Source organism: Narcine bancroftii, chromosome 4 (genome assembly GCF_036971445.1).
Source record: "Narcine bancroftii isolate sNarBan1 chromosome 4, sNarBan1.hap1, whole genome shotgun sequence".
Taxonomy (NCBI): Eukaryota; Metazoa; Chordata; class Chondrichthyes; order Torpediniformes; family Narcinidae; genus Narcine; species Narcine bancroftii.
In genome coordinates, this window is record NC_091472.1 from 124,350,042 (window position 1) to 124,364,528 (window position 14,487).

Here is a 14,487-nt window from a genome sequence, read left to right on the forward strand (position 1 = left end):
ACCTACTGCATTAAAAAATACTTTAACCTTTCTCATTATTTTGGTGATTTACTTAAATTTTTGTTCAGTATTTATCAAGTCAGTGTGCCAAATGGCTTAATTCTGCTTCTATCTCTTCTGGTCTTGTCATTAATTCAAAAAAGTACCATCTTAAAATCCTTCTTAATTTTAAACAACTCTTCCATCTCTTTTTTATCCTCATGGAGAAAAAAATTATTATTCACTTCCCTACATCTACATATCCTTGACATTTTCTTAATGAAACTCTACTGCATTCTCTCCATCTTCTGGACATCTTTCTAAATGTATGTCATACAATACAGGAGAAGGTATTCTATCCTTCCCAAATCCTAATCACAATTCAATATATTCTATCTCAGGAGTTTAAAACTCCACATCTTTCATTTCTTAATGTATAATATAAAGATTCCAATCCTGGTGTCATTTTATCTTCCTCAATTGATCTTCCTTTCCCACTGTTTTAAACTTTTGTTAAAAATCAGAAAATTCGATAGTTTGGCATGTTCTATTTTGAAACTTTTGAAAAATAAACTTGAAGAAAGAATAATAATTTAGTTTTGAAATTCCAGATGTAAAGATGAGATTGTCAAGGATTACCTTATTGTCTTCCTGATCAAAGAAGTTTGATGTTGTCTCAGAAAATAATGGACTATCCAGAGATGGGTCAGCAAAGCAGGCAATCACTTCTTCAAAGTTTCTTTTAAAAGTACAGATAATCAAATAATTTATGCACTAATTACAAAAGCATTAAATAACTGACATGATGTGACTATAGTTAATTTATTGTAGATTTCACTTGTTACTGTATATTCTCCAATTATGTACATGATATGAAAATATTAATTTTAATATTTTTCATTAAATTCATACTTAAGCAATGCTTTAGACATTGAGACAACCTAGAGATACAAGTTATCTTCACTAGGATAGTTAAAAAAATGCCTTTTTAGTCTGAAGATTCCATATGTAGACCTTTTTTTTTAAAAAAAGAGTCCATATACCAACAAATACAGGAAAGAAATTTCACAGAAACACATTGTTGCTTAAAACACAGGAATGAAGTAAGAAGTGAGACATATCATTTTGTAGAGGTGTAAATGCAAAGATTTCCATGATAAGAATAGAAAACATCCCCTTGATCTTCAATAAGATCATGGCAGATCCAATCATACTCACAATATTACTTTTCTGCACTCTCCCTACATCCCCTTAACTGCTTCATAGATAAAATCTCTGCCAAGTTACACCTTGAAAAGGTACAGACTATATCATAACTCTCAGCAGAAGAGGATTTCATAATGCATAACTGTCTAAAATAATTCCTCATTATTTTAATTGAAATGAGTGATCCCTTAATCTAAAGCCATGTCTTTATTTACTAGATGCCCCCCCCTGTGATAGTACAGATTCTATCACCAATGTGTATATGTACATATGTACAGATGGTAGTGTAGGATGACTGTGATTGGCTGAGAGTGTAGCCACACCTACTGGCAGGTCTTAAAGGATTGCTCCTAGCCAGACCAGGTCATTCTGGACTGGTCGACCTACTTGTGATATGCTCCTGTCTTTTAGTTAATAAAAGCCTTGGTTTGGATCAACAAGTCTTTGGTTCTTTCGATGCACATTACACCCCCACTGCCAACAATTCCCTTAATTATTTTACAGAAATAAAAGTAGGAGAATCTACAAAAGCACCAGGGGAAAAAAAAGAGTTGATTTTATTTCAAAATAAATTAGCCAACAACAAAGGCATTCATGGATAATCCCTACACAGATAGTACTTACTTAACAAAATCCTCAAAGGTTTCAAATGCAACCATGACACCGATGCGTTGACACAGAGACGTTTGCATGTTAGTTGTGAATAGATCATTGCTCTGCCGATCCAGTTCATATTGGACTGTGCTGGTTGGAATACACATCCTTTAAATTTGTGGAAAAAAAGGAATTAGATGCACAAAAATAAATGCAGGCAAAGGTATTCTTTCGTTGTGTGAGCTTCAGTGCATTATTTATACTTGAATCAGATGCAAAAAGTTTTTGACCTTCTAATGTCTCCCTATTTCCTACCCTGCTTCCATTTCATTGTACCAGCACAGAAATCAAAAGCCATTTCCAGTTTCTATGCAAAAGAACACGAAACACTGTAAAAAGTGAAATAATTAATAAACTTGGAATGTAGCTCATACACAGAACTGCTGATGAATAAAATCAATAACGTAATTCATCATGAATTTTTTAAAAAAGTGTATCGGATGCTCTGAAAGTGATAAAATATCAGACAGCCCCTGAAATTTAAATGCCACAAAAATATTAATTGTGTAAAGTGTTGATATTGCAAAAGCTTTTGTACCCTACAAATCAGCTTGGCATTTAATTTTAGTGGTTTTCTTTCCCATGTATCTCAGCTTCAAAATATTTGAAGTATAGCACTTATTGTCTGTGAATTTATTTTATGTAGAAACATCATATAATTTAAAGTATTACATTTACTCAATTAATTTATTTAAAAAACCAGGATAGCTCAGAAAGACTCTAGCAATTGTTAGTACACAAGAATATGGAAAAGGCAGAAGAGTGCATAGTAGGGGATCAGATAGGCCATTAAAGCAAGTGTACTTGTGGGGTTCTCGCTGATGCATAGAGATATTCTAAAGAGCTAAAGATTAGCAAAGATAAACATTAACTTCCTTTAGAGAAAGGTTTTGTGCTGATATGTAATTACACCATTAGGTCACCAGGGGTCATCCCGGTGACCTTGTATATAAAGCAGTTCAGAGCTACAGTCAAGCCTTCCAGGTTTGTCTTGCAGAGAGACAAGACCTCTTAGTGTACATATTAGTTTATTAAAGCGGTCTTATACTCACACTGCTGGCGTGGTTATTGTCAGTACAATTTAATAAACTAATATGTACACTAAGAGGTCTTGTCTCTCTGCAAGATGAACCTGGAAGGCTAGACTGTAGCTCTGGACTGCTTTATATACAAGGCCACCGGGATGACCCCTGGTGACCTAGTGGTGTAATTACATATCACCAAACATGTGACAGGCCAAAGATTGACAAGCCCTCATCAATCTACTATAACTATGTAAAGATACTTATGTTAGTTTGTGTAAGATAATTTTAAGTTACATTAATTATCATAATAAAATGATTTAAAAAGAGCAAATCTCAATGGAAGAACATGATAGAGGAAAAGTACACCATTTATGGCCTAATATACATGTTCATTTATTAACAATAGAAATAAAACCTACCACCAGATCTAGGCATGTCTTTCTATTGGGTGATGCTGTGATTGTAGTAAAAACACAAAAGAGATGGAGAAACTCAGCAGGTCAAACAGAGTCCATAGGAGGTAAAGATAATATAACTAATGTTTTGGCCTGCGCCTTTCTTCAAGGTATAAGCAAAAAGCAGACAGGCGCCTGAATAAAAGGGCTGGGGGAGAAGCCAAGAAAGAGCAGTCGAAAGAGAACAGTTCTTCACACCCTGTCCATTCCCTTCTCACAATTCCTTGCCTCCATCGCATCTGCTCCTAGGATGAGGTCTTCCATGCCAGGTCATCGGAGTTGTCGTCCTACTTTAAGAAACATAACTTCCCCTCTACTACCATCAACTTGGCCCTCACCTGCATCTTCTATTACCTGCGCATCTTCCCCCAGCCTCCTCCACCCCCAACAAGGACAGGATTTCCTTTGTCCTCACCTACCACCCACTAGCCTCCGCATCCAAGATATCATCCTTTACCATTTTCTATTATGTGATCTTACCTCCAGACGCATCTTCCCCCCTCTCCCTTCCACAGGGACTGCCCCCTCTGTGACTCCCTCATCTACTCTTCCCTTCCCACCTATCACCCCCCCACCTCCTTGGCACCCACTCCTGTGACTGCAAGTGATGCTACACTTATATCCTCATTTACTCTCTCATCACCATTCAGGGTCGCAAGCAGTCCTTCCAAGTAAAGCAATACTTCACTTGTGAATCTGCAGGGATCATCCTGTGTTCCTGCTGTGGTTTCCTCTACATCAGAGAGACTGGATACAGACTGAGAGATCTCTTCATTGAGCTCCTTCACTCTGTCTGCTGCAATAGCAAGGATCTCCCAGTGACAACCCATTTCAATTCCCCACCCTATTCCAATGTTGGCTTATCTGTCCATGGTCTCATGTACTGCTAGATTGCAACCAACTGCAAAGTGGAAGAACAACACCTCACATTCTGTCTGTTCTGTCTTCCCTCCAACCAGATTTAATTAGCATAGACTTTTCTGGTTTCTGTTAGCCCCCCCCCCCCCCCATCCCTATTTCTCCTTTCCTCTAGCTCTGCTTCTTTCTCTCTCTTTCTCTCCATCTTCTTTCCTCCAGAGCCACACCCTCCTATGACCAATTCTCAAGATATATTTCATGAAACTTGCTTTAGTCCACCGTAAGGCATGCAGATTGGTCATCAGTAGAATTTGCTGGGTGCCTCTTACAGTGAGAGAAAGAGAAGAAAAAGATCTCCCCCAGAGTCAATGAGTATCCATGGATTTGCCTCCAGCGCTCCGCACCCTCTGCAGCTACACAGACCCTAGTCCTCCTATCCATGTCCCACTTAAGGTATACCACGTGTGGTGGAACCACTGTTAATACTGTATGTATATGTACGGCTGGCCCACCTTGCTGTTTGTACCTGTGGCTCCTCCCCCTTGATTTCCCTAATAAAGGCGGCAATGCCATAACCCTTATCCCAGAACAAGCTCAGGTCTTGGGTCAGCAACATGAGACGTGCCTTCTGTTTATGGTAATAAAAGCCTATCAGTCAGGTCACTTCTAGTCTGGAGATATTGTTAGTGCATCAACCTGCTTTATGAAACTAGAGTTCCTCTGAAACCTACCATAAGCCAAATAGCATAAAGCGAAGACCCATTCACTACTATTGAAGGCTATTTTTGAAAAAGTGAAAACTCAATAAAATTTCTTTCGGAGAGCGAACACCGGTTTCTTCGTAAAAGTGAATTTTCGTAAAGCGAGTATTTTTAAAACAGTATACCTGTATCACCTTTTGTATTTTGGCCTGTGCTCCTCCCACTGCTCTTTCTTCCCTCCTCCCCCAGCCCTTTTATTCAGGCCCCTGCCTGCTTTTTGCTCATACCTCAAAGAAAGGGTCAGGCATGAAACATCAGTTATATATCTCTACCTCCTATGGACTCTGCATGCTCTGCTGAGATGGTTTAGCATGTTTCTCCAGATGCTCCAATTTTCTCCTACATTCCAAAGACATGTGGGTTCATAAATTAAAAGATTATTGCCCTGAGTAAAGGTGAGTGTTGGCACCTGGGCCTAGTTGATGGGAATGGGGATAGAACAGGTAAGATGGAAAGTAACAGGAAAAGGACATTGTTCTCTGAACGGACAGACTTGACAGGGCGATTAGCCTCCTCTGTCATAGCAAAGTATGAAAGTATTGCATTTGAATCTATTGTGTCCTTTATTAGTTTTACAGTCACGTGCAATAGGAGTAATTTACATTATGCAATAATACATCTTAGCTTGAAAGAGGTGGGAATAAATTGGCAAGTTATGGGCTTTTTTACCTTTTAATAACATAAGAAATAGGAACTGGAGTAGGCTAATCGGCCCTTCAAGCCTGCTCTGCCATTCAATGAGATCATGGCTGATCTAATGATAGGCTCATCTCCACCTACCTGCTTTTTACTCCTATCCCTGTCAACACAAACAAATAATAACAAGCTAAATCATATTTATTAGAGAAAGTAATCCATCAAATTAGTATAATCCAGACTATCTGAATCCAAGAATTTAGCTTGGTTTAGGACCTGTATCAATCATGCTGAATCCGGGTTAAGATCTGAGGCCACACTTTCTGCACTTCCATAATCTTTCATCAATTGGGTTAGTTGGACACCATGTGCAAGACAATATTATTTCCTTTGATATTTTGGTTCATGCAATAAATAGATGAGACTAGACCTGAATATCGAAGGATTTGCTTGCTCTGAAATTGAACATTTAACATACAAAGAGTAAGCAATATATCAACTGCATGTACAATCACTTCACCCAATACAAGTAAAACATTTTGTAATTGGTTAGAAAAAGACATTTTTTCAAAATATATATGTAGAAATCCAATGTACAATGCTGAATGACACCTAAATGACCTGAAAGGTTAGTTCACTTATGAGTTTGTTTGTGGCAAGTAATCTGAAAATTGGGAGGTGGAGGATTTCTAACTAACCTGAATAAATGCATTCATATAAAGTGCAGTAACGTGGGAAAGATCAACTATTGTCTGATAATTTCTGCTGCATAAATCATGAGCATAGAATTCAAGATGATGATCGTGTGTTTTGGAACAGCTCCACCCAAATGCTTTAGAGTCATGGAGCTGTGTGGCACACAAATTAGCTCTACATTCTCTAATGTCCATGCCGACATTTTGTCCCATCTACATCAGGACTGCATCTTTGAAAAACCTTATGAAAAAAAGGTACAAATGTGAGATTGGAAAGCACAACACAGAATGAAACAGTGCAACTGGAGAGTGTGGAAGGAAGAGAGAAAGAGAGATTCTGAAAACAAACTGATTGACAAGAGCTGATGCATTGTGTAGTTTTGAAAGCCTCAGAAATAAGTCAATTGACTATGTCCTGCCTTGGTGCTCCTGCAACCTTGTTTATTAGATCATTTAACCATAATTTATATAGCAAGGAAGAAAAGAGTTTTATGACACCAAAGATGAAACAATGGGTCAGGAATATACAATTCTATTTATGGATTGAAATAACTGTTAATCTGAATGATCAAGTTCTAATATCTAATTTCAGAATTTCAATAATATTTCTGATCATTTTATAACATAGCAATACAAACAATAACCTTTTGAAACATTATAACTTTTAAGTAAATAAATAATAAAACAAAAAGGCATCAGGAGATTATTTTATGATTTTTTGCTCTACAGTCTTCAATATATTTCTTAATATTAGATACTGTCAATACTTTTCTTTGTTAAGAATAATGGAGTATGTCGCTGGTTGGATGGCTTGGACTTCATCAAATATATTCAGGAATGCTTTCTAAATCAATCTATAGCAGTACCAAGAATGCAATACTGGATCTTGTATAAGGGAATGAAACAGGACAGGTGACAGAAGTATGTATAGGGGAACATTTTGGGTCCAGTGATCATAATGCCATTAGTTTCTAGATAATTATGGAGAAAGGAGAAATAGGTTTGGTCCTCAGGTTGAGATTCTAAACTGGGGAAAGGCCAAATTTGAGGAAATGAGAAAAGATCTAGAAAACATGGATTGGGATAAGTTGGTGGTTTTCAAACTTTTTTTTTTCCACTCACATTTACCACCTTAAGTAATCCCTATTCCTTGGGTGCTCTGTGATTAGTAAGGGATTACTTAAGGTGATATGTGAGCGGAAAGAAAAAGTTTGAAAAACTGACTTGTTATGTGCACGGGGTGTGTATGTCCATCTGTGTGCATGTTTATGCTGATTCTGGAGTAGCAATCTCCAAAGACAACAGGTCTAAGGGGTTTTTTCTCAATGAAGAGGATTAGTTGAACTTTTGCTAGTTTATTCCATGCAATTAAAACCTCAAATCAGAGTTCCCAAAAGTAAAGCTTAAAAACAAAACATTTAATTATTTATTTTCAGGACAAGAAAGGGTCTCTAAACATTTACTGTCCCTCTAAAAAATGCACGTAACATCTAAAACCAAGTAAACATTTTTTGTGGGTTTTCTTCAGAATTCATGATTAATTCCACGTGTTTCAATACTTTAAACATATTTTCTTTACTCTCTTCCTCTCCACTCCCAACCTCAGTGATTTTTAAAAACTCCTTTAGAACTGGAAACTGCAGAATGTTGTGGATGGGGTCCCGGGAGAGGGAGCCAGGGTCGGAACTCTTAGAAAGAACTTTGTGAGAAATGAGGGTAATCTACACGGAGATGTAAATAGAGGAAGGTGGGGGAGTTGTGGGGAGTGCAGGGTAGGCGGAGCAATTGAATGTTTGCCAATTATTTCTTTGTGGGGTCAGTGGTGATGCGGAATGTAACTGCACGTTCACCCTCAACTGTATCCTTTTCTGTATCCCTAGAGAGTGTGTAAGATGGATCAATTTTGTTGTAGCATTCACTACATCCCCTAGAAGGAGGGTGGGTCTATTACTTAAGTTAGATTGACACTAAATTAAGAATATTAATCTCTGGAGAAATTAACCTCATGTTGTACCCTGTAATATTATTTTCCCACAAAGACTTATTGTGGCTTTAATTCCCTCTAAAGTACGAACCTATCATCTAGGCTGAAATTTATTCATCATTAATTGATGGTCCATGTAAGATGAGAATGGCACCATTTTTACTGGACTATAAGCTGTAACTAATATAATATCAACAATTACAATGATGTAAAAGACAGTACCTTGCTCTATTTCCCAGCAAGTGCTACTTAATCAAAGAGAACAGTAAAAACAAAACAGTTTAAAGTTTCAGAGGGTATGAGCAATGGGGAAAGGTTGGTCAAACGTGAATTGTTTACCCTGGATTGTTGTAGGCTGAAAGGAGAGCTGTTAAAAGTTTATAAAATTTTGAGAGGCATTGATAAGGTAAGCAGTCAGAATCTTTTTCACTAGTTAAAAATGTTAAATATTATAGAGCATACATCAAATATGAGGTGGGAAACTTAAAGGAATTGGGCAGGGAATTTTTTTTTTTTTACAGAGTGGTGGGTGCCTGGAACGAGATGCAAAGAATAATGGTGGAAGCCGATACAATAATGGTGTTTAAGAGAGTTCAGGATAGACTTGTGTATATACAAGAGCTACAGGGGTATGAACCATGAACAAGCAGCAGAGTTTAGTTTAATTTGGGAATTATGCTTGGCACATACTCCCGGCTGTAGGGCCTGCACCCATGTCCTATTCATCTTGCAATAAGCACATTCCTGGAATGTGGAAGGAAACTGGAGCTCCTGGAGGAAAACCATATGACACAGGGAGAACATGCAAACTCTACCCAGTGGTTTTCAAACATTTTTTACCCCACTCACATGCCACCTTAAGTAATCCCTATACTATAAATGCTCTGTGATTAGTAAGGGATTACTTAAGGTGAAACATGAGTGGGAAGAAAAAGGTTTGAAAACCACTGTTTTAATCGTATCTATTTGACTCGTTATGTGCACGGTTTCATAATTCCAAAGGAAATGGGCCAATGACACTTTTTCTCAAGCAAATATTTCAGTAACAATTGGGTCTCGAGTAGTAGTTTTCAAACTTTTTTTCTTTCTACTCACATACCATGTCAGTGAAAAAACTACTTGCATTTACCCTAGCTATACCACTTTTAATTTTGTATACCTCTATCAAATCTCCCCTCATTTTTCTATGCTCCAGAGAAGTCCCAGCCTGTTTAATCTTTTCCAGTAACTCCGTTTCTGAAGTCCCAACAACATCCTAGTAAATCCTCTCTGTATTCTGTCAACCTTTCCTGTAGTAAGGTCACTAAACTGCACACAATACTCCAAATATGACCTCACTAATGTCTTATACAATGTTACCATTACATCCCAATTACTTAAAGTGGTATGTGAGCAATCCCTTACTAATCACAGAGCACTTATGGCATAGGGATTCCTTAAGGTGGTACGTGAGTGGAAAGAAAACGTTTAAATACCACAGGGATAAGTTGTTTTGGTAAAGATGTGTTTGGTAAGTGGAAGGCCTTCAAAGACAAAATATTGAGAGTACAACATTTAAATCTTCCTGTTAGGATTAAAGGCAAATTTAATAGGCAAATGGAACCTTGTTTTTTGAGGGATATTAGCAATCTGGTTCAGAAGAAGAGAGAAGTGTATAACAGGTATAGGCAACAAGGAGCAAATGAGATACGTGTGGAGTATAAAAAATGCAAGAAAAAAAACAAGAAGGAAATCAGGAGGGTTAAAAGAAGGCACAAGATTGTTTTGGAACACAATGTAAAGGAAAATCCTAAGGGCTTATACAACTATATTAAGACTAAAAGGATAGTAAGGGACAAACTTGGACCCCATGAAGATCAGAGTTGTTGGCTCAGCAGAAGAGAGGAGAGAGATCTTAAATTTATTTTGCATCAATACTTCCTTGGGAAACTGGAACTAAGTCTAGGGAAGAAAGGAAAACAGGCAGTGAGGTCATGGAACATATACATATTAAAGAGGAGGAGGTTCCTTATCTTATAGAGTTCTTCAAGGAGGTTACAAGGAATATTGATGAAAGAAAGGCTATGGACGTCTACATGGACTTTATAAAGCCTTTGACAAGGTTCCACATGGGAGTTTAGTCAGGATGGTTCAAATGCTCAGTATTCATGGTAATTCAATATTGGCTATATGGGAAGCCAGAGAATGGTAGTGGATGATTGCTTCTCAGCCTGTAACTTGTGGTGTGCCTTCGGGATCAGTGCTGGAACCATTGTTGTTTGTCATCTACTGAATATATGATCTGGATGATAATGTGGTAAATTTGATCATATAACACAAAGATTGGAGGTGTTGTGAACAGTGAGGAAGCCTTTCAAAGCTTGCATAGAGATCTAAACCAACTGGGAAAAAGGGCTGAAAAATGGCAGATGGAATTTCATGTAGACAAGTGTGAGGTGCTGCACTTTGGAAGGACAAACCAAAGTAGGACACACACAATAAATGGTATGGCTCTGAAAAGTGTAGTAGAACAGAAAAATCTGGGAATACAGATACACAATTCCCCGAAAGTGGGATCACAGGGAGAAAGGGTTGTAAAGAGAGCTTTTGGCACATTGGCCTTCATAAATCAAAGTATTGAGTATACGAGTTGGGATGTTATGGTAGAGGCCAAACTTGGAGTATTGTGCGCAGTTTCACCAACTCACTACAGGTGATACTCACGTATCAATAAGACTGAAAAAGTGCAGAGAAGATTTACTAGGATGTTGTTGGGACTTCAGGAACAGAGTTACTTGAAAAGGTTAAACAGGCTGGGACTTCTCTGGAGCTTCGAAGAATTAAGGGGAGATTTGAGAGAGTTATACAAAATTATGAATGGTATAGCTAGAGTAAATGCAAGTAGGTTTTTCCACTGAGGTTATTTGAGATACAAACTGGAGGGCATGGGTTAAAGGTGCAAGGGGAAAAGTTTAGAAGGAATATTAGGGGAAAATTCTTCACACAGAGTAATGGAAGTGTGGAACAAGCTGCTAGCTGAAGTGGTGAATGTGGGCTCAATTTTAAGGAAATGGTAGATGGGAGGGCTATGGACTGGGTGCAGGACAGTGGCACTAGGCATAAAAATAATTCGGCACACACTAGAAAGGCTGAAGGGCCTGTTTTCTGTGCTATAATGTTATATGGTTCTAAAAGTAAAGGTTTAGCCAAATGAAACCAGTACTTAATCAACTCTGATGAGTTGTGGACAACATGATTAGCATGGACAAAATCGATCAAAAGGATCTGCTTCTGTACATCTCTATGTGTCTCTTTGGAAAGCATGCATGAGTTTTCCTCAATCCTCAACTCTAATAAAGCTCAACAAATCAAAATGAAAGGGCAGGAGAATAGTGAAAGATATGGACATGTAAAAATGTTCAAGAATAGGAGAAACACTAAAATAATAAGACATTTGGAACAATACGAGTGGAAACCACAGAAAATATTATTTGCTCAAGCAAACCTTAAGAGTCTGTGATGAATTAGTCATGTACTGTTTTATCATAGAGAGTTAAACTTAAACCTGATAGTACCTGTTGGGATGAGATGAAGGAAGCAAAAATTGAAAGTCCACTACACGAATGCCATTGTGCAGCTGATGATGCTGTACACTGTTGAGTTCGTAGGCAATATATGATCTGCGTACATATACCTTGAAGATGTGGGAAGTATTACCATTATATGTTGAAATGAAATTTCCAAATGAAGTTACAAATCTCAAGATGGAGCGCTGAGCCAATGATGTTGTAAAGCCTTAAAAAAAACCCAGTGAATGAGCCTTCAATTTATCAGGGAAATGAAATAGCCATTTTTTTTCTTTAGAACAAAAAAAAACAATTTCTTCAATCGGAATTCTCCATTATGGCCAATTACTCTTCATTTCATAAGGTTGTAAAGTGCCTTAGAAGATACAGCATAGAAGATTACAGCACAGCACAGACCTTTAGGCACACTATGTTGTGCCAACCGATTGAAACTTAATATTCCCTACCTTACAACCATAAACCTCTATTTTTCTCGTTATCCATGTTTCTGTTTAGAGTCTTTTAAAAGTCCATATTGTACTAGTCTCCATCATCACCCCTGGCAATGCATTCCAAGTGCCCACTACTCTGTGTAAAATCTTATTCCTGACGTCTCCCTAAACTTTCCTCACCTCACCTTGTACAAGTGCTCCTTTCACCCAGGGAAAAGGCTACTTGCTGTCCACTTTATCTATGCCTTTCATATTCTTGTAGGCCTCTATTAAGTCAGCACTCATCCTTCTTTGCTCCAAAGAGGAAAAAAAAACCCAAGCTCTGCTAACCTTGAGGATTCTCCAATCCATCCTGGTAAATCTCCTCTGCACCATCTCCACAGCTTTCACATCCTTCAAGTAATGATGCAACTATAAATGTACACAATATTTTAAGTGTGGTCCAACCAGAGTTTTATAGAACTGCAACATTACCTCACAACTCTTGAACTCAGTCCCTTGACTAATGAAGGCCAGCGTGCCACAAGTCTTTCAAACTACCCTATCAACCTGCACAACAACCCTGAGAGATCTTAGGATTTGGACCTGAAAGTTTCTCTGTTCTTCCACAAGGTTAAGAATCCTGCCATTAACCATATACACTGCTTTCAAGTTGACCTTCCAAATTGCACCCTTCTACACTATCCACAACACCTAGGTTTCATCTGCAAACCTACTTACTGATCCCTTTACTTCTTCATCCAGGTTAATTATAAAAATCACAAAAAGCAGGGGTCCCAGCCAGTATAGATCCCTGCAGAACTCCACTAGTCATTGACTTCCAGGCAGAAGATTTTCAATCTACCTCTAAAGACAAGCCAATTCAGAATCCACACCACCATGCTTCTTGACTTTCTGAATTAAACTAACATGGGGGACCTTGTCAAATGCCATACTAAAATCTAGAATCACCACATCTAACACCTTACCTTCAACAATTTATTTTGTTACTTCCTCAAAAATCTCAGTTAGGCTCGTGAGGGATAATCTACCCCTTACAAAGCTGTGCTGACTATCCACAAGAAAACTATATTTCTCGAAATGATAGTAAATCCTGCCCCTGAGAATCCTCTCCAATAGTTTGCCCACTACTGTCGTAAGACTCACTCGTCTATAATTCCTAGGATTCTCTCTATTATAATTTTTAAACAAGGGGACCACATTTGCCATTCTCCAAACCTCCAGTACCTTCCCTGTGGCCAGGAGGACACAAAGATCATTTATCAATGCCCCAGCAATATCTTCCATCTCTTCCTATAGCAACCTGGGATACAATATATCTCATTTGGTCCTAGGGACATCAACCCTAATGTTTTTTAAGAAAATCCAGCGTGTCCTCCTTCTTAACCTTAACATACTCCAGCACATAAGCTTGTTCTATACTGACCTCACATTGACCAAAGTCTCTCTCTGGTGAACACTGAAGCAAAGTATTCATTTAGAACCTCCCCTACCTCCTCTGCCTCCAGGCACATTTTACCATTTTTTAATCCTTCAGTAGCCCTACCTTCACTTTCAACATCCTTCTGCTCTTCGTGTATGTATCAAATGATTTTGGTTTTTCCTTCATCTTACTTGCCAAGTCCTTCTCATGGCCCATTCTAGCTCTTCCAAGTCCTTAAGTTCCTTCCTGGCTACCACATATTTGTCATGAGCCCTTCCTGTTTTTTGCTTCGTAAACCTTCTGTATGCTTTGTTCTTTTAACTAGCTGATATACTGTTTTTGTCAACCACAGTTCCCTTATCCTACCATCTTTTTCCTATCTCAGTGGGACAAACTTATCCAGAACCCTGCCTAAGTGGTCCCTAATCATCCTCCACATTACTTCTGTGCTTTTCCCAGAGAACATCTGTTCTCAATTTACTCTCCCTAGTTCCATCATTAGTCCTTCCTCAATTAAATACATTACCATTTAGTTTACTCCTATCCTTGTCCTCAGGTATGCTAAAGGAGTTGTGATCATTTTCACTGAAATGCTCCCCTACTGAGAGGACTGCCACCTGACCAGGTTCATTACCCAGTACTAGATCCAGTCCTCTAGTCGACTTGTCCATATACCACGTCAGGAATCCTTGGACACAACTGACAAATTCTGCCCCATCATTCCCTTTTGCAGTAAGGAGGTATCAGTTAATATTTGGGAAATTAAAGCCTTCCGTAACAACCACCCTGTTATGATTCACACTCAGACCACAAG

General features: G+C 38.2%; 1 protein-coding gene across 8 annotated transcripts in view; it reads right to left on the reverse strand.

Annotated features, from left to right (window-relative positions):
- The window catches only part of acacb (acetyl-CoA carboxylase beta), a 203,348-nt gene that overhangs the window by 52,080 nt on the left and 136,781 nt on the right, over positions 1 to 14,487 (reverse strand). For 5 of the 8 annotated variants that reach the window (XM_069932710.1, XM_069932708.1, XM_069932709.1 and 2 more), the window contains 3 exons: positions 11,808 to 11,926; positions 1,810 to 1,947; positions 619 to 718 (listed from right to left, as the gene is read on the reverse strand). In XM_069932710.1, coding sequence (XP_069788811.1) covers positions 619 to 718; positions 1,810 to 1,947; positions 11,808 to 11,926 — 357 coding nt within the window. The other 3 variants (XM_069932713.1, XM_069932715.1, XM_069932714.1) reach the window with 3 other exon arrangements.